Genomic DNA, 23,996 nt, shown 5'->3' on the forward strand with positions numbered 1-23,996 from the left:
ATTATTGCGAGCAATTTGAATTGTGCTCGAGGTGATTCGAGGGCACAGCTCATTATTGGCCGCTTTTCTAAGATGCGCAACGAACTCACGTTTTGCCATGCGCGCGCGGCCGCTCGCTATTTCTAATTGGTGATCGAGGCCGCGTGGCAATTTTGCGCATGCTTGTACCGCGAAAAGTATGCGGTAAAACGGTTGCGAAACTGCTAATTGTTTGTGTGTAAAGAATGTTTTTTAGATGACAGGTTTAATTTATGACAAGTTTTTTACCGTGACAAACATACAAAACGACCGTGACTTTTGTTATTGACGCGGATGGAAAATTCTAGAATTTACAAAAGTTTTACTTAACATCTCAAACATTCCCGCCCGCCCCGCCTTGTCGCAACGTGACAAAGATTGGTGGTGGTTCCGGCGCGGATCACATTCCGATAGCGATCGATGGTGGGGCGGGCGCGCCGGCGCGGCGAAATACACGTGGTGATCGCGTGGTGTGAATCGATCAGCTGAGCCGATGAGAGCACGTGGTAAACGCGTGGTGTGAAATAATCAGCTGATCTGGTGACAACGCGTGGTTGATGTGAACGGCGAGTGTGTAATGCAGTGAGCGGTGATAACGAAATAATTTTTTTCTTTTTGTGCGGTGGTGGATGAGATGAGTGACGTGCGACAGATGCTATGATGCATGATGTGATGATTGTGTGACGTTACGAAGTGTCAGCGTGCGGTGTAGGTGCGTCGTTCACGCCCGGGAGGAAAACAAGCTTGACGAGTGGGCGCACAAGCTCGGACGTGGCCGTTTGGATTGACACCACGCGTACAATCCCATCGTCCCCGGGGTGCAGTCGCGATATGCGAGCCAGTGGCCATCGGCATCGGCTCGGTGGGGTGAGCTCGGAGCGCACGAGACAGAGATCACCGATGTGGGGTGCAGCTTCGTCCTTGAGCCATTTGGTGCGCGAGGCTAGTCCGTGTAAATATTCGGACGACCATCGCTGCCAGAAGTGATCCCTCATCTGCTGCAAATGACGCCAGCGTGACAAGGTGGATACCGTCTGCCCTGTCAATGACAATTCCGGCACAGCAAGTAGCGGCGCCCCGACGAGGAAGTGACCGGGGGTCAACGCCGAGACGTCCTCTGGGTCATCTGAGAGTGCCTGCAATGGACGAGAATTAAGACAAGCTTCGATCTGGGCGAGGAGTGTGCTCAGCTCCTCGAACGTGAGGGTGGTCTCGCCGATCACCCGACGGAGGTGGAACTTGGTCGACTTCACTGCAGCCTCCCAAAGACCACCAAAGTGCGGGGCCGCTGGCGGGTTGAAGTGCCAGCGGATTCCTTGAGCGGTGGCGGCAAGGACGATACGATACGATGACCTTCGGCTGTCGCTGCATCAAAGAGACCTCGCAGCGTACGATCTGCCCCGATGAATGTCGTGCCGCAGTCGCTGTAGATCTCAGCACAGAGGCCCCTGCGGGAGACGAAGCGGTGCAGAGCGGCGATGAAAACCTCGGAGGTGTAGTCGGAGACGACCTCCAAGTGAGTGGCCTTCGACCAGAAACAGACAAAGACTGCGATGTACCCTTTGTGCGCGCGGTGTCCACGTCCCTTGCTGGTCCGAAGGAGGATGGGTCCTGCGTAATCCACGCCGGTGGTGAGGAACGGTCGGGTTGGCGTTACTCGGTCCCGAGGAAGGTTACCCATCTGAGGCTGTGGCGTGGCAGCACGCCATCGAGTGCAGGTAACGCATCGATGTAGCTGCTGCTTGACGGCGGTTCTTCCTCGAGGTACCCAGAAGCGCAGGCGGAGCAGGCCGAGTGTCAGCTGCACACCCCCGTGCAGTGTCCCCGTCGATGGCAGGAATCGATCACCAGCCGAGTCAGCCAGGATACCGCCGGGATGATCATCGGATGTTTCTCGTCGAGCGGAAGTTGAGAGTTTTTGAGACGTCCTCCGACGCGCAGTACGCCTTGATCGTCGAGGAACGGACTCAACTTCACCAGGTGGCTTCGCGGTGGAGTAGTGCGTCCAGCAGAGGCCGCGGCCACGTCCGTCGGAAAGTGGAGCGCCTGCACCACTCGCAGCCATCGAAACAGCGCGGAGTCCAGCTCGTCAGGCTGCAATGGACGGCCAGGTCTGGCGTCACGTCTCACCGGGTTGAGCCATCGACGACACCACGCAGTGACTCGCAGCAGCCGTTGCAGCGTCGGGAACCGCAGAAGAAGGTCCGGTTCGGTAGTGACTGGCGCCTTGACTACCAGGCTGGTGACTCGTTGCTCAGGGAGGTCATCCTCTGGGTCGTCGATGCGATGTCTGCACCAGGCCAGGCAGCCTCGTCTCCTGACAGCCAGGTAGGTCCTGTCCACCACAGTTTATGATTGCGTAAGTCCTCAGGTGTAACACCACGCGATGCACAATCTGCAGGGTTTTCTCGTCCGGCGACGTGTCTCCAATGAGCGTCTGGAAGCAGGGTCTGGATCTGCGACACTCGGTTGGCAACAAAGGTCTTCCAGCGGGTGCAGTGTCCGCGAATCCAGTGAAGAGTGACCTTGGAGTCGGACCACAGGTGCACCGGCGTAGCAGCCAAGCCGAGGGTAGTGCGTACATGCAACATGAGCGTGGTGAGTAATGCGGCGGCACAAAGCTCCAATCGAGATAACGACACCTGCTTGACTGGTGCGACCTTCGATTTTGCCATCAGCAGATTAATTGATGTCTTCTCTGTTGCAGCGTTGCGGATGTATACGACGGCGGCGTATCCTCGCTCCGATGCATCGGCAGCAAACCCATGGAGCTGCAGTTGCGACTGGTCATCTCCGGTGCTGAGCCAACGATCCACACGGATGTGATCCAGCAACGGAAGTTGATTCAGCAGTTGTCTCCAGCGGTGTGCGTCCTGATCAGGCAGCGGAGAGTCCCAATCTAGCCGTTGAAGCCACGTAGACTGGATCAGAATTTTGGCTCGGATGACGACAGGCGCTAGCCAGCCCATCGGATCGAATAGTCGAGCTGTCTCGGCCAAGACTCGTCTCTTCGTGAGGTCGGTGGTTGAACGCGGACGTATGGTGAAGGAGAACCAATCCCCTTGAGGATGCCATCGAAGACCCAGGGTGGCGTGGCTCTCTCCTTCCCACGAGCGCGGTCCGCGTTGAAGCCGATGTTCCGGCGGAATTCCGGTGAGCACCTGCTGGTTGTTGGCAGCCCACTTTCGCAAAGGAAATCCGCCCGCCATGCAGAGACTCTGTAGTTCCTGTTGGAGTTTGATGGCATCCGCCAGGCTGCTGTCAGCACCGGTGACCACGTCGTCGACGTAACAGTCTTGTCGCAGCGCCCTGACTCCGCGTGGATATCGTGCCTCTTCGTCTGCAGCAAGTTGGTGAAGCGTCCTGATGGCGAGGAAGGGTGCGCACGCCAGTCCGTAGGTCACGGTCTTCAACTCGTACTCGCGGATGTTGTCTGAGCTGTTGTGGCGCCACAGGATGGTTTGCAGGCGACAATCCTCCGGATGAACAAGAATTTGTCGGTACATTTTCTCGATGTCCGTGAAGAAAACGTACCGATGCCTACGCCAACGGAGTAAGACGTCAGCGAGTGCTGGCAAGAGGTTAGCTCCAGTGAGGAGGTGCGAGTTCAGCGACTCTCCGGACCGTGTGCGTTGGGAGCCGTTGAACACAACCCTGAGCTTCGTGGTCGTGCTCGACTCCTTGAGGACCCCGTGATGCTGATGCGGTAAGTAGCACCTGGGACCAGAACCTGTCGTAAACGTACTAACCTTCTCCATGTGTTGCAGGTTTTTGTATTCATCCATGAAGTCTCGATAGAGATCACCAAACCGAGCATCACGGGCTCCCTTCCGCTCCATCGCTTCCAGGAGGCGCTTTGCAGGTCGACGAGTCTCGCTGAGTGATGTCGGCGGTGAGGCAAATGGCAGCCTTACCACGTATCTTCCACTGGATGTGCGTGTGACTGTGCGCACATAGAGGTCCTCGCATCTGGCTTCGTCGGCGGTGAGCACGATCCCAGCTGCTGGCTCGCGTTCCTGCTCCCAGAATCGTTCGCACCAGGTCAGCGAAGTACAGTTGATTGTAGGATGGTTCTTGTTCTGTTTTTGCACGGATGAAACGTGCGGCTCGCTGGGCGATGAGACGATTGATGGCGATGGCGAGGTCCGTCCGGTGAATGCTGAGTCGTCGCATCGGACAGGATCCATCCCAAGCTGGTTCTCCGGCTGGGCGATAGCTATGCGTTGTGTGTTATCGCCCTTCGCGAAGGCCTCCTCAAGAATTCTTAAAGAGTAGGGACCTCTGCACCAAGACAGTAGCTACGATAGGGTCGTCATCAGGGTAACGCGGAGGGCCCCCCCAACGGAAACAAAGGTCCTTGGGGGATGTGTGAGCCGGCCAGCTGAAGCCGCTGCACAGCTCATTCTCGCGTTTCTTGTTGAGCGGTTGCGTGTGTTGTAGTGAGAAGATGCGAGCAACACAAAAAAAGGCGACACGCGAAGTCGGCGTTTGGGTCAGTCTGGATTTCGGACGGATGGTATGGGGATTCTGGGATGTTCCCAGTGGGACCTGGCCAAATGCCACGCGAGCTAGATCCAGAGAGAGTCCCTCCGCTGCCAAAGAAAGATTGGACAGATTTTCGTCGAAGATCTCGAGGAAGACGAAGGACGTGAGCCAGCGCTTTCAGAGATGATGGACACTCTCGGAGACACTGGTCGATCAAGACTCGAACCTCGTGGTCGGTGGTGATCCGTTAGCTTTAGCGGGTCCGCGACCTTGACGCGGGGGAAAGTTGATGCAGAAAGGACGGCCTATTGATCACGGCCTTTTTGTCAATTGGTGAATCTCACAATGCCGTGGAGGTTGGCATTAGGGCTTCTGTCGGTCTCGGTGGCAAGTGATAAGTGGAAACTCAAGGGACGGTGGTTCACGGGTGATGACCGTGGGAGAGGCCCCCCCGGTGCTATGCAGATTGCAGCCAGCATGGTGTCTGTGGTTGTCGGCGTTGGCAAATGAGGCATTCTTCTTCACTGACACGCGTGACAAGAATGGTGGGCAAGAAGGGATTGCCCAGGCAAGTTGAGGCAGTTTTTTTGGAATGAAGCAAAGTCGGTTGGTCTCCGCCGAATGTTTTTCCGGTTTTCGAAAGCGTCGGTGCTTTGGCCTTGCCTGCTTGAAATCCTTGCAGGTACATCAGTCTTGTTTTCCGACACGTGCACCTAAGGCGAAATCTGTGCCTCGTGAGGTCTGGTGACGTGCGTTTTGGCGAATCGAGCATTAGCCTCTCCAGGTCCTTTGTGAAACTCCTCGGTGTGCAGCGCGCTGAGGTGGTTCATACCTCGTGGACAATAAAGTCGAGATGAAGTGAGAATGTGGAGAAGTTGAGAACAGGTTTTAAATGCCAGTTACAATGACAGACGGATTGGACGAAGGGGTCCAGTTGAATGGGCTCCTTGCTCACCAGATCTGACGTCGCCCGATTTCTTTTATGGGGATACTTGAAAAATGTTGTTTTTGCTGAACGACCAACCACAAGACATGATTTTATGGACCGCATTCGTAGAGCTTGTGCAGCCATTCCTAGAGCTACCCTGCTTAGAACTGTGGATAGTTTTCAAAACAGATTGCAGTTATGTCTCGAAGTCAACGGAGGTAATTTTGAACAATTACTCCGTGGGTAGTTCATTTGAATTACAGTGTCAGTGAGAGGCAAGGGGACTCACGACAATCAGGCACCCCGACGTGAGAGGTAAGGGGACTTACAATAATCAAGCACCCCGACGTGAGAGGCAAGGGGACTCACGATAATCAAGCACCCCGACGTGAGAGGCAAGGGGACTCACGATAATCAGGCACCCCGACGTGAGAGGCAAGGGGACATACAATAATCAAGCACCCCGACGTGAGAGGCAAGGGGACTCACGATAATCAAGCACCCCGACGTGAGAGGCAAGGGGACATACAATAATTAAGCACACCGACGTGAGGGGCAAGGGGACATACAATAATCAAGCACCCCGACGTGAGAGGCAAGGGGACTCACGATAATCAAGCACCCCGACGTAAGAGGCAAGGGGACTCAAGATAATCAGGCACCCCGACGTGAGAGGCAAGGGGACATACAATAATCAAGCACCCCGACGTGAGAGGCAAGGGGACTCACGATAATCAAGCACCCCGACGTGAGAGGCAAGGGGAAATACAATAATCAAGCACCCCGACGTGAGAGGCAAGGGGAAATACAATAATCAAGCACCCCGACGTGAGAGGCAAGGGGACTCACGATAATCAAGCACCCCGACGTGAGAGGCAAGGGGACTCACGATAATCAAACACCCCGACGTGAGAGGCAAGGGGACTCACGATAATCAAGCACCCCGACGTGAGAGGCAAGGGGATCAAGCACCCTAAAGGAAACAGAACTTACTATGTCCACGTCGTTGTTTCCGGGTAACGCTAAAAGTAAAATGAAAGTGCTTTTGACCTTGATATGACCTTCAAAAGGTCAGGTCAAAAAACTAAAAAATCCTTATGCTCATGTAAAATGTGCCATTGTTTAAGAGTCCATTGTCAAGAAACGGATTCTGCGGTCAAAAATAGGGTTTACTAATAAAAAAATGCGTTATAAACCTCAAACAACTTTGAAAATTGACCTCAAGGTCAAGCTAGTCAAAGTGATTTACACTTTTACAATTCATTGACTTTGTTTAAGCATTATGCACATTTGTGTTACCCAGAAAACCACGTCATTTCAGAAAAAATACACCAGATCGTTTTTCAGGCATTTCATCTTTATTTTTGACCTTTCCAAGGTCGCAAAAACAATTTTTTTTTATAAGACAAGTTTGATGTAAAATTTTCCGCTCTTTCAAAATCCGCAGTCAAAAATAGGGTGTCCCATTTAAAAAAACCATCGTGACCTTGAAATAACCTTCAAAATTGACCTCAAGGTCAAAACCAATGGTACAATTGAATGACCCTCTCTGTCCTGGTCAACTTTTATCTAAACCATTTTTTCGTAGATACCGTAATTTGGAAGATATTCGGGTCCATAGATTAAAATGACTCACCCTGTATATGTATACAGGGTAATAATTCGAAAGCAAATAAAAAATAGCAAAAGATGCAATTAAAAGAAAAGAAATTATAAGAATTATAGACGATATACACATATAGAAATAAAGGGAATAATATAAAGAATAAAAATCGCGTAAAAGTGAAATATAATTATTAAAACAATAAGTTGTAAGAATAAGATAATCACAAAGAGAATATTTAACAGGGTATTTTACATCTTTAACACATTATTTTGCATGAACGTAAGTATCTCATAAAATATTAATTTTTCGTCGATCTTGATTCAAAAATTTTGTATATAAAATATTGAGAAAAATCAAAATTTTTGAAAAAAACTATATAGTTTATAAATTTATATATCAATATAGTTAGAAGCAAAATCGTCTCCCAATTATCTCAAGACTCTTTCATTAATAGGTGTTCGAAATTGAGAAGAAATTAATATAATTATTTCAGTCTGTATTTTTCTGTCTAAAAAATCGATATTTTCTTCCGATGAATATGCGAAAAAACCGCGGAAAAAAGGCTCGCCCGATATAAACAAGTAGGCAATAAATCAGGATTATTTTAACAAGCTGTCAATAACAACAACATTGCTTAACCGAAAGCAACGATCACTGCATTGATTATCGATGTAATAGACATGCGCCGTTCGATCACGTGGCTTCCGAAAGCCAATCGATCTCGCTATCGAGCATTTCGCGCATGTCAGGTGCGTGCTTGTGTCGCGTAAATTACGGGGCCGCCAATAAAGACAAGCGCCCTTGCGTCACCTTCGAACATTTTTAAATAACCGAAATTAATTGGTGAAGGAAAAATTAGTGGGGCTTCAGTACCGCACCGATAAAAGAAGCGCCCACCAAAATTGGGCGGCTAGTCTCTCGAGTCTCAGTACCGCAATTATTACCGCAATTATTACCGCAATTATTACCGCAATTATTACCGCAATTGTTACAGAAATTATTACCGCACACTCACTTGGAAATCGAACTCGACTTATCTATTGGAACTTTGTAAAATCACTGTATCGTTTAAATTGTGAAAGTAAATTCTGTGTTAATTATTAAAAGGTGAATAATTTCTTTCGGCCTTCAATTACGCGCTCTCCTTCACGCGTTCGCGCAAACATATTTTTGGTCCTTCAAGCCGGATCTTTTATCAGGTCGTCGCGCCGGCAGGCGTGTGAACATTCTTGAAGACGAGAGTGAAGTGCCTGAAAAAGAAATACAGTAAGTGTCACATCATGGATGCCGCTATATTGTTAGATAGTCAGCGTGAGATCCAAGTTCGAATCTCACGCTCGGTCGAAATACCTGAAGAAGATGGGCGCTCCTAACATCACATCCAGTGCCGTCACTACCCGCATCAGACTTCTTGATCAAGCCTGGGATAAGTTCGTCATCCAGCACGATCAGCTGCGTATTGCCTTGAAAGATAAGTTCAGAGAAAGTGATTACGTTACTTCAGGACTCCATGATTTGACTGAAAATACGTACGTACAGCAAAGGAGCATCCTGGACGGTTACGCTGAACGCATTCGGTCAGCCTCGAAAACCGTCAAGCTAAACGAAGCCGCTCCTCGAACCGCATTACCTCGAGTCAGGATTCCGCAGTTTTCGGGAGCTTACTCCGAGTGGCCAACCTTCCGAGATCTCTTCCTGTCTGTCGTCGGTGATAACGCCACCATCTCTAACATCGAACGCCTGCATCATCTTCGGTCGAGTTTGAACGGACAGGCTGAAAAATTGATAAGTTCATTACCGGTGACAGGAGACAACTACGAACGTGCATGGACGATACTGTGCAAACACTACGAAAACGAGAGAGAACTTCATCCGATGCAACTTCGCCGCATTCACCGCCGTGCCGAGAATGAAGAACCGGAACCGCTGACGAACTGCATCGCATCCACAACGCTGCCGTCACAGTCGTCAACGCACAGGAGAGTATAGGTCGTCCTATTGAATCTCACGGAATAGACCTCCTAAACTATCTTATCGTCGAGCAATTCGACGCACACACTCGAATAGAATGGGAAAATTCCATATCCGACTCCAACAAGGCACCACCGCACGAAACACTTTTGGAGTTCATGACGCGACGGATGTTCACACTTAACGCCGTGCATCCGAAGACTCTCAAGAAGAACTTCGGAGAGTTTTCAAGAACAGCAAAGACACATGTTGCGAAGCACGGAACTGACCTTCCACAATGCGCACTGTGCCATGAGAAGCACCATCTGATGACGTGTCGCGAATTTAAGACGAAATCCGCGGCAGATCGAAAGGCCTTCGTTGAGACGCACAGACTGTGTTTCAACTGCCTCGGAAATCATTATCTTACAAAATGTCAGTCGAAGAAGAACTGCTACACATGCAAGGCACGTCATCACACTTCACTGCACGACGCATACAGCACGGTCACCGCACACACACCAGAAGCCACTTCACTCGCCGCACTGCACAAAGCCAAGGAGCAGAAGGCTGTACTCCTCGCCACTGCTCGGGTGAACGTAGCCGATCGCCATGGAGCACCGCACGACGTCCGAGCACTGATCGATCAGGGATCAGAGGTGTCGATCGTTTCTGAAGCACTGGTGCAACGACTGAACCTGCCTCGATCACGCACTGACATGGCCATCTTTGGGATCGGAGGCGCACGACCAGGATCAACGCGTGGCAAGATCACGCTGCACCTCACTTCGGACATCACGAACGCCCGGCTCTCCGTGATAGCGTTTATACTGCCACGCCTGTCACTTCTTCAAGGCTCCACGTCCAGCACACCAGAAGATTGGCCGCATATTCGAGGACTCTAACTGGCGGATCCTCAATTTCGCGAGAACGATCCAGCCGAGCTACTCCTGGGAGCGGAGGTGTGCTCCTTAATTCTTGAAGAGGGTCTACGCAAGGGTGGACCTCAGATGCCAATCGCGCAGAAGACATCGCTAGAATGGATCCTCTCTGGAGGCTCCGACGTTGCATCCGCAGAAGAGCACCGTCGCACATTCCAGTGCACTGCCGATCACGAGCTACTCGAGCTGGTGCAGCAGTTTTGGGAACAGGAACGGGAGCCCAACGCAGTCACGACACTCTCCGCCGAAGAGCAGCAATGCGAGGAATTCTTCGTGCACACGCACACTCGCACCTCTTCAGGACGATACGTGGTGAAGCTGCCGTTCTCCTCACCAATCACTGCACTCCGCGAAACCCGCAAACCAGCCGAGCGGCTTCTCACAACGATGGAGAGACGATGCGTCCAGGATCCTCGATTCGGCAATCTGTATCGCAGCTTCATGACAGAATACGAAGACCTGAAACATATGACGCTGGTGACATGCTCCACAACTAGCAATCAGTCAACGTACTTACCACATCATGGAGTACTCAAGGAGTCCAGTGCCACGACGAAGCTGAGGGTCGTGTTCAATGGGTCGCAGCGAACGCGAACTGGAGACTCTTTAAACGCACACCTCATGACTGGAGCAAATCTTCTGCCAGCTCTTCCTGACGTACTACTCCGATGGCGTCAACACCAGTATGTCTTCGTTGCTGATATAGAGAAAATGTATCGGCAGATACTCGTGCATCCGGATGACTGCAGATTCCAAACGATCCTGTGGCGTCATTCAACTGATGATGAAGTGCGAGAGTACCAGCTGAGAACGGTCACCTACGGTCTGGCGTGTGCTCCGTTTCTCGCCATACGGACACTCCGTCAGCTCGCAACGGACGAAGAAGAGCAGTTTCCTCGTGGCGCCGTAGCTCTGCGTCGAGATTGTTATGTCGACGATGTGGTCACCGGCTCAAATACGCTGAACGATGCGATCGCACTCCAGATGGAAATTCGCAACCTCTGCTTGGCGGGCGGATTTCCGTTGAAGAAGTGGGCAGCCAACGACGAGAGGATCCTGACTGGAGTACCAAGCGATCATCGTTTGCAGCAATTGCCGCCAGCCTGGGTAGGAGAGAGCCACTCCACGCTAGGACTCCGCTGGCACCCGCAACAAGACCAGTTCTCCTTCGTGTTTCATCCGCACGCTGCCATCAACCACACGAAGAGAACGGTTTTATCCGAAACCGCACGGCTCTTCGATCCATTGTGGTGGCTCGCTCCAGTCGTGATTCGAGCAAAAATTCTCATTCAATCCACGTGGCTGCAAGGATTGGACTGGGACACCCCGCTGCCGCCATCCGACGCTCGAGAGTGGCAACGTCTTCTAGAAGAACTCCATCTTCTAGATCAGGTGCGAATAAAACGCTGGCTCGGGACCGGAGCAGATAAGACCTCGCTGCAGCTTCATGGCTTCGCCGATGCATCCGAACGAGGATATGCAGCCGCAGTATACATCCGCATCACTGAAAGGAACGAAACGTCAGTAAGGTTATTGATGGTCAAAAGCAAGGTAGCACCCGTCAAACAAGTGACCTTGCCGAGGCTGGAGTTGTGCGCCGCCACGCTACTCACCAATTTGACGCGACATATCAAACAAACGCTCGACCTGGCAACATCAGACACGTACTTATGGTCGGATTCAACAGTGACCCTCCAATGGATTCGCGGTCACTCCTCACGCTGGAAGACTTTCGTCGCCAATCGAGTCGCTCACATCCAGACGCAGCTGCCTAATGCACAATGGAGACACGTAGCTGGTCGCGACAACCCTGCGGACTGTGCATCAAGGGGTATTAATCCAAGCGAACTAATCAATCACGCTTTATGGTGAACAGGACCTACCTGGTTGTCACAGCACGAATCGGCCTGGCCAAATTCCGTGATGGAGATCCGAGGAGACGACGTGCCAGAAAGGAAAGCCACGAGCCTGATGACTGTCAACCGGGTCATCGTCGAGCCAGAAATCCTGCTCCGCTTCTCATCTCTGCATCGCCTGCTACGGATATCCGCATGGTGCCGTCGCTGGCTGCGCGCTTCTGAGCCGACTCACACCGCTGGACTAACGTTGAGTCCTGAGGAACTCGACATGGCACTCTTTCGTTGGCTTCGAGAAGTGCAGACACTGCACTTCACGGACGAGATCACCGCAGTCGCAGCTGGACGCTCCGTCGCACCACGCAGCACATTAGTCAAGCTGACTCCGTTCCTCGACGACCATGGTGTTCTGAGAATGGGAGGTCGGCTTAAGCACGCCCTGCTGACACAAGATGAGAGGCACCCGATGATCATTCCAACCTCGTCGTGGCTGACTCGTCTGCTGGTGGAATCCTGTCACCGTCGGACGCTGCATGGCGGAGTGCAACTTACCCTGGGGCTGCTTCGACTGCGCTTCTGGATTCCACGAGGACGCACAGTTGTGAAACAGCAACTACATTCGCTGCGTCACCTGCACAAGATGGCGAGCAACGACGCTGCAGCCACCGATGGGTAATCTACCCCGCGATCGGGTCACTCCGACTCGGCCATTTCTGCGCACTGGAGTGGACTATGCAGGACCCATCCTCATCCGGACGAGCAAGGGACGAGGACACCGCGCCTATAAGGGCTATATCGCAGTATTCATCTGTTTTTGGTCCAAAGCCATCCACCTCGAAACTTGTCTCGGATTACTCTTCAGAGGTCCTTCATCGCCGCTTTACGTCGCTTTATCTCACGTCGAGGTCTCTGTACGGACATATATAGCGACTGTGGAACGACCTTCATCGGGGCTGACCGCACTTTACGGGAACTCTTCGTCGCTGCATCCACAGAGGGTCGTGGAATCGCACGCGTAGCTGCTAAACATGGCATACGGTGGCACTTTAATCCACCAGCAGCTCCGCACTTCGGCGGATTGTGGGAGGCAGCCGTCAAATCCGCTAAGTATCACTTACGGAGGGTGATAGGTGAAACCACTCTCACCTTTGAGGAACTGACCACTCTCCTCACACAAATTGAGGCCTGTTTAAATTCTCGTCCATTACAGGCACTCTCTGACGATCCAGACGATATTACAGCACTGACTCCGGGCCACTTCCTGATCGGCGCGCCGCTTCTCGCCATCCCGGAGCCAGTACAGGAGGACACCAGTGGATCCGCAGCATCACGATGGCATCATCTCCAGGCGATGCGAGATCACTTTTGGCAAAGATGGTCGGGAGAGTACATCCATGGACTCATCTCACGACCTAAATGGTTGAAGGTCGATACCACACCTCACATCGGAGCACTCTGCCTTGTGCGCTCCGAGATTTCGCCTCCAAACCGATGGCCTCTCGCCCGGATCACAAAACTGCATCCCGGCGACGACGGGATCGTACGCGTGGTCACCGTTCGAACCGCGACCTCCGAGCTCGTGCGTCCGCTCGTAAAAATCGTCTTACTTCCCGACTTCACAACGGACGTAACGACACGCAACGCATAGACAGAAATACACGACACATCACATACGCACTGTAACCACTGTTCACATTCACACGCATTATTTCACATCGAAACCGCGTGTCACTATTCTCAGCTGATCGCACCACACTGTCAACACGTGTTCATCGTTTCAGCTGATCGAGCGACATTCCACGCGATAATCACTTGTATCTCGCCGCGCCGGCGCGCGCCTACCCCACTATCAATCGCGATCGAACATTCATAGCGACTTATTGTCAACGGGTGACAAGGCGGGCGGGATGTTCGAAATTGAGAAGAAATTAATATAATTATTTCAGTCTGTATTTTTCTGTCTAAAAATCGATATTTTCTTCCGATGAATATGCGAAAAAACCGCGGAAAAAAGGCTCGCCCGATATAAACAAGTAGGCGATAAATCAGGATTATTTTAACAAGCTGTCAATAACAACAACATTGCTTAACCGAAAGCAACGATCACCGCATTGATTATCAATGTAATAGACATGCGCCGTTCGATCACGTGGCTTCCGAAAGCCAATCGATCTCGCTATCGAGCATTTCACGCATGTCAGGTGCGTGCTTGTTTCGCGTAAATTACGGGGCCGCCAATAAAGACAGGCGCCCTCGCGTCACCTTCGAACATTTTTAAATAACCGAAATTAATTGGTGAAGTAAAAATTAGTGGGGCTTCAGTACCGCACCGATAAAAGAAGCGCCCACCAAAATTGGGCGGCTAGTCTCTCAAGTCTCAGTACCGCAATTATTACCGCAATTATTACCGCAATTATTACCGCACACTCACTTGGAAATCGAACTCAACTTATCTATTGGAATTTTGTAAAATCACTGTATCGTTTAAATTGTGAAAGTAAATTCTGTGTTAATTATTAAAAGGTGAATGATTTCTTTCGGCCTTCAATTAAGCGCTCTCCTTCAAGCGTTCGCGCAAGCACAATAGGTTTACTACTAATTCTGTGATATTCTGTATATATATTCTGCATATGTACAATATAAATTTAAATATTAATTAAAGAATATAGATATACGTATCAACACACGGACATAAGCGCGCGCGTGAGTGTGTGTGTGTATGTGTGTGTGTGTGTCTGTACTATTATAAAATTAATATTTAATTATAATCCAAATATATAAAGAATTAATTATCTTATAACTTTACACATTAACTTCATCAACATATTCACAAATTTATTTATAATAAATATTTTGATACGTACAATATAAAATCATTACCTGATTAAAGCAGCGATTATTTTGTTGCACCGAAAATTGTCGAAAACATCGATGATATGAACACGCGGCCAAGAACAACACGTGTGAAACGCGTGGCATCGAGCATATCATTCTAAATACAAGCCGCACAATTACGCACCCCTGTCGCGCAGCCTGCGGTCTAATCAGTTTGTGGTCGTGAGAAGACTAACATCTCAGCAACTAACTTCGGTAAGTCATATACATATAAGATTCTGTAAACTATCGTTCTAACATCATCATCGTCTTTAATGAAATGTAGAATCAGTTAATTAGTAGTCAGCAATTAAGTTCGTTTATTATTAATAATTTATTTCGCGAGAACGACTAGCATTAAGCGACGGAACATTGTCATTTTTATGAACTTTTCGGGATCTTTTCGTGAATTTTTGAGATATTCGCATCTTATTTATTGGTTCCGTGATTATAATTATGATTTTACATATAGTTTTGCAATAAATATATTTCGGACGTACTTTAATGTTACTCTTGTCGTTCGCGCATAAAAACTTGTTTACGCGCATCAACTCGTTACATCAGGTGTTCGAAATATCCAGATCTTATTTTGTCTATTATACGGTTGAGCGCAAGGGGACGCGATTCGAACAAGTGTTAAAATCCGTACGTGTGTAATTAATTAAGGAGATCTTTAGAATTTCCGGCTCAATCAAATCACGAGCATTTAACAGTCACATGGAACTTTTAACGCCCAACCAAGTAAATTTCAACACTCCATATCCTTGCGCCCGGCCGCGATCACGTGCGCTCATACAATTCCACATATTTTATATATATATATATAATAGTTTCTTCTTTTTAATCTGTTAAATATATTTCATTTTATTATAATTCCAGATGTACTCAAACACCGAAATGGCAGAAGATGTAAGTATTTTATTTTTCATTATAAAATACTATTATTTTTTATTATAAAAAACTATTATAAAACTAATATTCTTTATACATTTCAGATACCGATGAATGAAGCCGACCACGTCGCCGCCGACTATTGTAGAGGTTAGTTATATTTTAATTTAATTAAATTTAATCAATATACCCAGCAAAGATGCTCATTAATTAATTACTTTTTAAATTAATTATGACATTTAATTACAACAGATGTAATCAAATGTAATTAAAATTTTTTTAATTCACGATTAATTTTAGAAAGATTAATTAGATTTCGTTACAATGACGATTGATATAAGCTCGATTAATCGAAGATCGTTTAATTAACAATTAATATGATCGAAGTCAATTAAAGATTATTTAATTGACAATTGATATAAACGAAATTAATCGGAGAACGATCGATTAAAAATTAATACAAGCTAATTTAATTAAAAGTTTTTTAATTAACGATTAATATGAGTTAATTTTAATTAGAAGTACTTTAATTGACGATTGAAAAAAACAGATTCAATCGAAGACAATTCAATTGACAATTGATTTGAGCAGAAACAATTAAAAAATATTTAATTGACGATTAAATATAGCAAATTTAATGCGAATCTCTTCCATTAATGATTGACTTAAGAAAATCGATATAATTTCTCTATTTCCATTAATTAACAATGTGTAACAATTAATACAATTTAAATTTTAATCGAAGATGTTTGATTGATGATATTAAAATGACTGAATTTAAATAATATATACCTTTTCCTTGGTTCTAGCAAAGTTATTGTACGTAATAGTTACAATATAAATAATAAATAATTTACGTTTTTTAAACCATATTTTTATTCAGAACATTTTCAATTCATTATACATTTTATTATATTTAATTTAATTATATTTAATGTTAATATATATTTCTCGAATTTTTTATTTGTTCTAAAATAATAAATGTATAATATGTTATAATAAAATGTGTTGTACATATATACAATATATATTATAATCCAAAATTATTAATCAAATGTAAATATTGCAGGAAGTTTGGTAATACAACGAAGTGTAACCATACAGTTTTTTTCTGGAGAACATTTCTGCATTCAACTAGGTAACCATTTCACAATGTTTTTACATATTACATTCAAATTGTGTTTATTTATTATAAATAAATTATTAGAGAGAAATATTGAAAAATATTGAATAACATAATTAGAATACGTTGTATATAAATATTTATATAAATGGTCTTGTTTTAAAATTGTATTATTATTTAAATGCTTAGAATGTATATATTTTGTTATTATGTATTTATTTATATATTTATATTTTTTTTATATTAAAAAGATTCATTTTTCTTTTTCCTTTTTTTAAATTAATAAATTTTATTAAATATTTGTTTGCCAATTAAACAAAAATGTAATCGTACACCAGCATGAACTTTTTAAAATATTATTTTTCTTGTGTGTGAATAGTTTCATATAATATCTGGATTGCAAATATATATTGTTAATAATAATAGTTTTGTTGCATATCTATTATGCATATAATTTGGAAATAATATAATTTAATAATTAAAAATTGCAAACAGAATAATATATTCACATATTTATATTTATTATATTATATCTGCACATATTCATATTGATGAGATAATTGTTTATTATATAAAATCATGTGCGTGATAATTAAATATTTTCTATGCAATCAAATTAATAAGGAATATAATGATTTAACATGATTATATTCTAAATCTGTTGGTGAAAACGTTACGTGTAACAAATATATACAATTAAAGTTATTAAAATTTTATTATTTTTGCAAAATATCATTTACTTTGTAGAATACTTGAACATATTACAATTCTATTTCTTAATAATAAATTAATTAAATTTAATAAACAAAATAAAACATTTTATCGTGTTTTGATATTGGTGGACTTATTAACCATAGCGTGTAATTAAATATTATAGGTCTACGCTTATTGTGATAAAGCTCTTTGATTGTTAATTGACTGAAATATAACCTAAGAGCTTTGGACATTCACATTCCACAGTAATCAAAGAGTTAGGATTATCAATTTTCTTTAAGGTAACGTATTGATAGTTTGTTAATTACTTGTCATATTGCAAATACAATTTGACTTTATCACTTTATAATTATTAAAAATCGTTTTAGAGTGAATCTTATGTAACAAGCTTTTTTTGGTTTTCTTCGGAATTTTTTATAAAGAACTCATAAATGTTTTTTATATGTACAAAAAATTTCATTTTAAAAAAGATAAAAAAAGATGTTAAGTCCGCGTCAAAAACTATATCTCCAAAATCTTACATTAGAATCAACTTTAGAAATTTTATTATAAAAATAATACATATATATTTTACAAGTTTTATATTACTTTGTATATTCAAAGTCGGTCGTTTTGTAAACCTATATTTTTTAATAGAAACGATATATTTAATTTGGCCCAAACTAGCCAAGAAATTTTTATTTTATTTCCACAACGTTTTGACCATCTGTTTTTGGTCCTTTTCAAGTGAAAAACTAGAATGGTACAATTAATTAAAATTAATAAACATTTTTGATGTTAAACGCAAGAATTAATAATTTTTTACATACTTCCTTGATAAAAGCGCAGTTAGTTGACACTGTTGTCATGATTATTAACCAATATGATTATCGGAATTCTTTAAAAACATTTGAAATAACTTTTGAAAGAACTTTTGAAAGAAAGTAACCGCATCTTATCGTTATGATGGATCGTCAAAAAACTGAGTATATAAAATTTTTATACGACCTTTATAATTTTGTCATAGATGTTGTTTAAATTCTCTGTGTCTTTATGTAGGTTAACTGTATTATTAACTTTTTTGATAAAAAACATCTCTGCGATTTCTCTCTTTCTAACATGTTGTTCATTATGTAATATAACGGGTGATACCCAATCAATTTCATGTTCCAAATCTTGTCTATGTTTGCTTACGACCGAATGATTTGTTACATGTAATTTTATATTGTTAGAATGTTTTTTCATACGAGTACGCAAATGTCTTTTTGTTTGACCGATATATGAGGAATCACAATTTTTACAGTCAATTTTATACACAACATTAGTTCTACCGTCGTTAGGTAATCTATCTTTGCCTCGTTTTATTAATATGTCCAATTTTTTGGCTGTTTTATAGATTACACTAAAGCCAGCATTTTTCAATGAACGACCGATATTCTCACTCACATTTTTGACATACGGCAATGAAATATAAGGAGACTTGTTTTCTTGCACTTCATAAGTCTCATTTGTAACATTATTACTATTATTATTTTTTAAAAAATTAATTCTTTTACTTATATGTCGTTTAATAATATGTGTTGGAAAGCAATTGTTCATTAAAGTCTGCTGTACTATATTAATATTTTTATTATAAAATTTATCATCTGATAGTAAAATGGCATGATCTATAAGATTGTAAATAGTGTTGATTTTGTATTTTAACGGATGATTGAAGTAAAAGTTTATATGTTATATCTTCCGGACCAGGTTTCCCATATAAACCGAATTCCCATATTAAAGATGGGTGGTCTTTTGCAAAAAACATTAAAGATATGCCTATTAATGATGACGATGTAATGATTTCTTTGTATGTTAATTCCTTATTTACAAATATTCCCAAGGAACTAGTTATAGACGGCATCAAGAAACGCTGAAGCGACATAGAGAAAAACACGAAATTTAATTTATCTCAGTTTATATACGCAATTGAAATGATCTTGGATTCGACCAGTTTTAGCTTTAACGGACAATTCTATGAGCAAATTTTTGGTAGTTCTATGGGTTCCCTGTTATCACCAATTTTGGCGGACATTGTAATGTACGACCTAGAGACACAATGTTTGAGTTTATTAAACGTTGATGTACCTGTATATTATAGATATGTGAGTAAGAATACAACACGGGTTCTAACTCAGGTCCTTTGAAGGGGGTGCGGGGCGGAGGGGGTTTTCGGGGGCGAGGGGATATGACGTCACGCGGGCGGGAGGTCTTATCAGCAGATAAGCTTATCTTATCAGCTCAGGTTACCAAATAAGGGGCGATTATCGGATCATGTTACCTGATATGTTTATAAACAAAAGATAAACATATATCTATTTCAGCGATATCTATTGGGTCTGTGCATAAGTCCGTAGCGAAAATCGAATAAATTTCAAACGCAAAATTTTTACCTTAAAAAGCGATCTTAATCAACTATATATGTCCCATTCTGTTCGATGACTTTCTGCCATCTATCCACAAGCTTCATTATCCCTCGTTTGTAGAAGTCTTGAGATTTTTCTGCAAAGAAGTCTTCCAAGTGATTTTTGAGAACGTCCAGGGAACTCAAGGATTTATTATTTAAACTGTTCTGTAGTGATCGGAATAAGTGACAGTCGGAAGGTGCAAGGTCCGGACTATATGGTGGGTGCACCAAAACATCCCACCCAAGCTGCAATAACTTTTGTCGGGTCAGCAAAGAAACGTGTGGTCTCGCGTTGTCGTGGTGGAACACAACGCCCTTTCTGTTCACCAATTCGGGTCGCTCTTGATCGATTGCTCGCTTTAATTTGTCCAGTTGTGAGCAATACTTGGTCGAATCAATCGTTTGGTTGGGTGGCAGCAGCTCATAATAGACTATGCCTTTTCAATCCCACCAGATGCTGAGCATGACCTTCTTTGGGTGTAACCCAGCTTTTGCGACCGTCTGAGCAGCCTCCCCGGGCTTCGACCATGATCTTTTTCGACTGACATTGTTGTAGACGATCCATTTTTCATCGCCAGTGATCATCCGCTTTAAAAATGGTTTGTTTTGATGGCGTTTGAGCAGCAAATCGCAAGCTGACATTCGGTCGATTAAATTCTTTTCGCTCAGTTCGTGCGGCACCCAAACATCAAGCTTTTTTACCATCCCAAGCTTCCGTAAATGGATTGAAACAGTTGAATGATCAATGTTTAGGTTACGTCCGATCTCCGTAGTCGTCAAATGTCGGTCGGAGTCGATTAAAGCCTTGATTTGATCGAGATCAGTAGTGACTGGTCGACCAGAGCGAGGAGCATCTTGGAGATCAAAATCTCCGCAACGAAATTTTTGGAACCACTTCCGACACACACTTTCACTTACGGCATTCTCTCCGTACACGGCGCATATCTTTTTGTGAGTTTGCGACGCGTTTTTGCCTTTTCTCTTTGCCGGAAAGTTTTGCCGGAAATAAAAAAGCGAAATGCACCGAAAATATACGTTTTTTCCTTCCATGTTCAAAATATAATTAAACTTTATACACGTCACGGAAATCAATAAACACTCAATGAACTTTCGTAAAATGTCAGCACAAATTGCAGCTTTCATTTAATGTACGACATCTTACGTTTGAAACATGTGCGAGTGGAAAAAACGACATCTCACGGAATTTCGCTACGAACTTATGCACAGACCCAATATTACAAGATAAGATAAGCGGCATCTTTGTAAGATATTTATTACATAAACAAGATAAGATAAACAAATATCTAATATAACAATATCTATTACAATCATATATGAATTATCTGCGGCAAACGCGTTGAGACATGTTTTTGCGGGGGATTGCATTTCGCTCTCGTGGTACCACCCCCCCACCCATAAGCGGCGGTTCTTCATTGTTTATTTTAAGAAGAAATACCAGCGCCGATAACCAGCGGCTGCAGGAATTTATAAATAAAATAAGCGCCGAAAATCTGCGGCTGCTTTATAATCTACGTTATCTATTTCTGAGAACTATCCACAGGGAGAAATCAATCGGGGAATTAAATAAAAGCTGCGAAATTTTATACCGTTCCTTTGGCGAGAGCCGAAAATTAGCTTTATAATCAGATATCAATTACTACGTTATCTAAATTTTTCCTAGAAAAAATTCCTATGAATTATTACCAGGGAGATACGCATACCGGGGAAGTTAAACAATCGTTCGTACGTTGACGAACAAAGAGTTGAACGGGATATATAATGAGGACCCTGATGCTGCCGGGTCAAATCAAAGTACGGTGACCACGAGAGCGCATGCTTTCCTCAAGGAAAAATAACTGTAAGAAAAAAGTTTAGTGTGTAATTGAAGGATTTTTATCTTAGGGCGAGGTTGCGTGGAGGAAATCACGAAAAACTCTTGTTTCAGTGAACAAACAAATATATGTATTCAGCTAGCAGTGTACAGCGTTTCTGCGCTCTCTTCTCGGTTTGACCAACACTTCCGCTGAGACTATCTTTTCTTTCCGAAACGTTCGCCAGGACCATTGCCACGAGACTGACTCGCACGTACGATCGCCGCTTCCGCGTTGCCGGATAACACGCGCGCTCTCGGTCCTCGAAAATCGCGAGCGCTTTCTCCTTTCTGATCGGGCGCTTCGCGCCAAGTTCGAATCGGGATTATTTCGTTTCCAACAGTAATCAAAGTAGTTATATCTGTCTAGTACAAGTAAATTTTTTTTTTACAAAAATGGAGAACGCGGAGAATGTTGAGCGCGATCTGTTGGAGCGTTCCCGCCAAGTCGCCACCTTGGGTGAATATTTCGGATGGCTAAAAGAGTGCGAAGAGTTTATCGAAGAGCTGGAAGAACGCAGCCGTGTCAAGCGTCCGCGTCTTTCGATTGGACATAGACAATCCCTGGTGGCTAGAATAGCGCGACTCGAAAGTGTAAAGAATTGCTTGCAGAGACGGTATGTCGGTGGATCTATGCCTGAATACAGTGGCGGCGGCAATAACGCGCAAAGACTTGTTTGGCGCGAAATCGATACGGCATTCGATGGCCGTATACTGACCGGTGCGGTAATTAACGCAGACTATATCGAACCTGCGTCAATTTTTGGAAAATGCCAAAGACATTGTAGTCGAGAACGTGGAGAATGTGCTGCAGAGACACGCCAGTGTAAAAGTGAACACTGTTTTTAACGGCGAATTTGTGTCCGGTGACAAGCGCGCCAATAAAAGTATCAACACTAGAAACTGTGAACTCTTTCGCACAACTAATGTACGCAAGTGGTACGAGCGCCGCGTTATTGAGCCCACGCTAGCTTTGCTAGAAGAGTTCCAGGAACGCGATAGCGGCTGGGCATTGTCGCGGATAATCGATTGGACAGTGAATGTAAATAAGTATAATCCTATGCGCGCGGGATGTCATGTCAAATTACCGCGAAAAATTATGGCAAAAAGAGCGGTGGTTAATGTGCTATCAGCGGACAATGCGTGTTTCGCATGGTCAGTGGTAGCCGCTCTGTACCCCGCTGAAAAACATGTGGAATGAGTATCCTCCTATCCGCATTACACCACAGTGCTGAATCTCCAAAACATTGAGTTTCCAGTGACTGTGAATTAATTAAAAAATTTGAACTGGCAAACGACATCTCCGTAAACGTGTACATTATCGAGAATGAGAACATCGTCCCGCTACGTCTTTCGGAAAAAAAGAAAGACAGACACGTCAATCTGCTGTACGTAAAGGACAAAAACAGCGTCGGACATTTCGCGTGCATAAAGAATCTGTCTCACCTCGTGAGCTCGCAACTGAGCAAACAGAAATGTAGAAGATATATATGCGATCGGTAAGTATATATTTATTATACTTAAGTATTAAAAAAAAGGCCAACTTATCGAGCAATATTTAAGATGTTCTATCAATTAAAATTTATTTCATAAATAATATATTAAAATTACAAAAAAACCTTCCATAAACGTTTCAACCGCACGCGGTCTTCCTTAGTATAACAGTGTTACATAATTTATAATTCTTACAAAAAAATAGATCATACTATTCTTAAACTTACTAATAGTCCGTTAATTCGAGTCGAGAATTTATTAGAAATTTATGCGTGTTATAATTTGTCATATTTAATTTATAAAAGTATTCGCTGTAATGTGATCTTATGATGTTGGATCTCGTAAATTATTTCTTCGTTTTTAAGCGAGAAATTCTTAATATCCATAGGCGTTGTGATTAACCAATAAATAATGATTAACGCATATCTACTAATAGATAAAGGCCTTATATAAATTTATTATGCTTACTTTGTGTCGCCTCTTCTCATAGTTTTAACACTATTTTAAAAAAATTTTTTTTTTTTTAAATTATTATAAATAGATAAAACCAACAGTCTAACAAGACACCTCATTTTGAACTATATTTAATCGCAAATTATGTGTGTTTATATATAATAATATCGAAAAGATGAGCTTAAACTGTTGATGTCCTATATGGGTTATTATTGTTTTTATTTTGCTAATTTGTCTAAAATATCATAATAGGACTCGCTAAGAAGCTCAGTGTCTTTATTTAAATTTAATCCATTTTTTTGTTCTTTAATGTGTAACATCTCTGAAATGAGTCTTTTATGATAATTAATTTCCTTGTCCATAATTAA

The 23,996-nt window shown here is 43.8% G+C and overlaps 3 protein-coding genes and 1 pseudogene across 3 annotated transcripts; 2 read left to right on the plus strand and 2 right to left on the minus strand.

Annotated features, from left to right (window-relative positions):
• Positions 1–704: 704 nt before the first annotated feature.
• Positions 705–2,083, minus strand: LOC146722273 (uncharacterized). The gene is made up of 2 exons (XM_085485062.1): positions 1,289–2,083; positions 705–1,154 (listed from the first exon to the last, which is right to left on the minus strand). The coding sequence occupies exons 1-2, from the start codon at positions 2,081–2,083 to the stop codon at positions 705–707; spliced, it is 1,245 nt and encodes a 414-aa protein (XP_085341188.1).
• A 780-nt stretch (positions 2,084–2,863) lies between these two features.
• Positions 2,864–4,205, minus strand: LOC146722274 (uncharacterized). Its single transcript, XM_085485063.1, has 2 exons — positions 2,980–4,205; positions 2,864–2,891 (listed from the first exon to the last, which is right to left on the minus strand). The coding sequence occupies exons 1-2, from the start codon at positions 4,203–4,205 to the stop codon at positions 2,864–2,866; spliced, it is 1,254 nt and encodes a 417-aa protein (XP_085341189.1).
• A 5,792-nt stretch (positions 4,206–9,997) lies between these two features.
• LOC114943836 (uncharacterized) lies at positions 9,998–13,432 on the plus strand. The gene is made up of 3 exons (XM_085485065.1): positions 9,998–11,759; positions 11,805–12,456; positions 12,610–13,432. The coding sequence occupies exons 1-3, from the start codon at positions 9,998–10,000 to the stop codon at positions 13,430–13,432; spliced, it is 3,237 nt and encodes a 1,078-aa protein (XP_085341191.1).
• An 8,645-nt stretch (positions 13,433–22,077) lies between these two features.
• On the plus strand, positions 22,078–23,184 carry LOC146722275 (uncharacterized; annotated as a pseudogene).
• Positions 23,185–23,996: the final 812 nt, after the last annotated feature.

The sequence above is a fragment of the Nylanderia fulva genome, unplaced genomic scaffold (assembly GCF_048542155.1).
Source record: "Nylanderia fulva isolate GAGA-0341 unplaced genomic scaffold, ASM4854215v1 Scaffold339, whole genome shotgun sequence".
NCBI classification, from domain to species: Eukaryota; Metazoa; Arthropoda; class Insecta; order Hymenoptera; family Formicidae; genus Nylanderia; species Nylanderia fulva.

Excerpts from the sequence above, each read along its gene's own strand:
- LOC146722273 (XM_085485062.1), bottom strand. The coding sequence starts at position 2,083 with ATGGCTGCGAGTGGTGCAGGCGCTCCACTTTCCGACGGACGTGGCCGC. Across the intron at positions 1,155-1,288 it reads AGCGGCCCCGCACTTTGGTG|GCACTCTCAGATGACCCAGA; the intron begins GTCTTTGGGAGG and ends CGTCCATTGCAG.
- LOC146722274 (XM_085485063.1), bottom strand. The coding sequence starts at position 4,205 with ATGGATCCTGTCCGATGCGACGACTCAGCATTCACCGGACGGACCTCG. Across the intron at positions 2,892-2,979 it reads CTATTCGATCCGATGGGCTG|GACGCACACCGCTGGAGACA; the intron begins GCTAGCGCCTGT and ends CTGCCTGATCAG.
- LOC114943836 (XM_085485065.1), top strand. The coding sequence starts at position 9,998 with ATGCCAATCGCGCAGAAGACATCGCTAGAATGGATCCTCTCTGGAGGC. Across the intron at positions 11,760-11,804 it reads TGCGGACTGTGCATCAAGGG|GACCTACCTGGTTGTCACAG; the intron begins GTATTAATCCAA and ends TATGGTGAACAG. Across the intron at positions 12,457-12,609 it reads GACGCTGCAGCCACCGATGG|CCATCCACCTCGAAACTTGT; the intron begins GTAATCTACCCC and ends TTTGGTCCAAAG.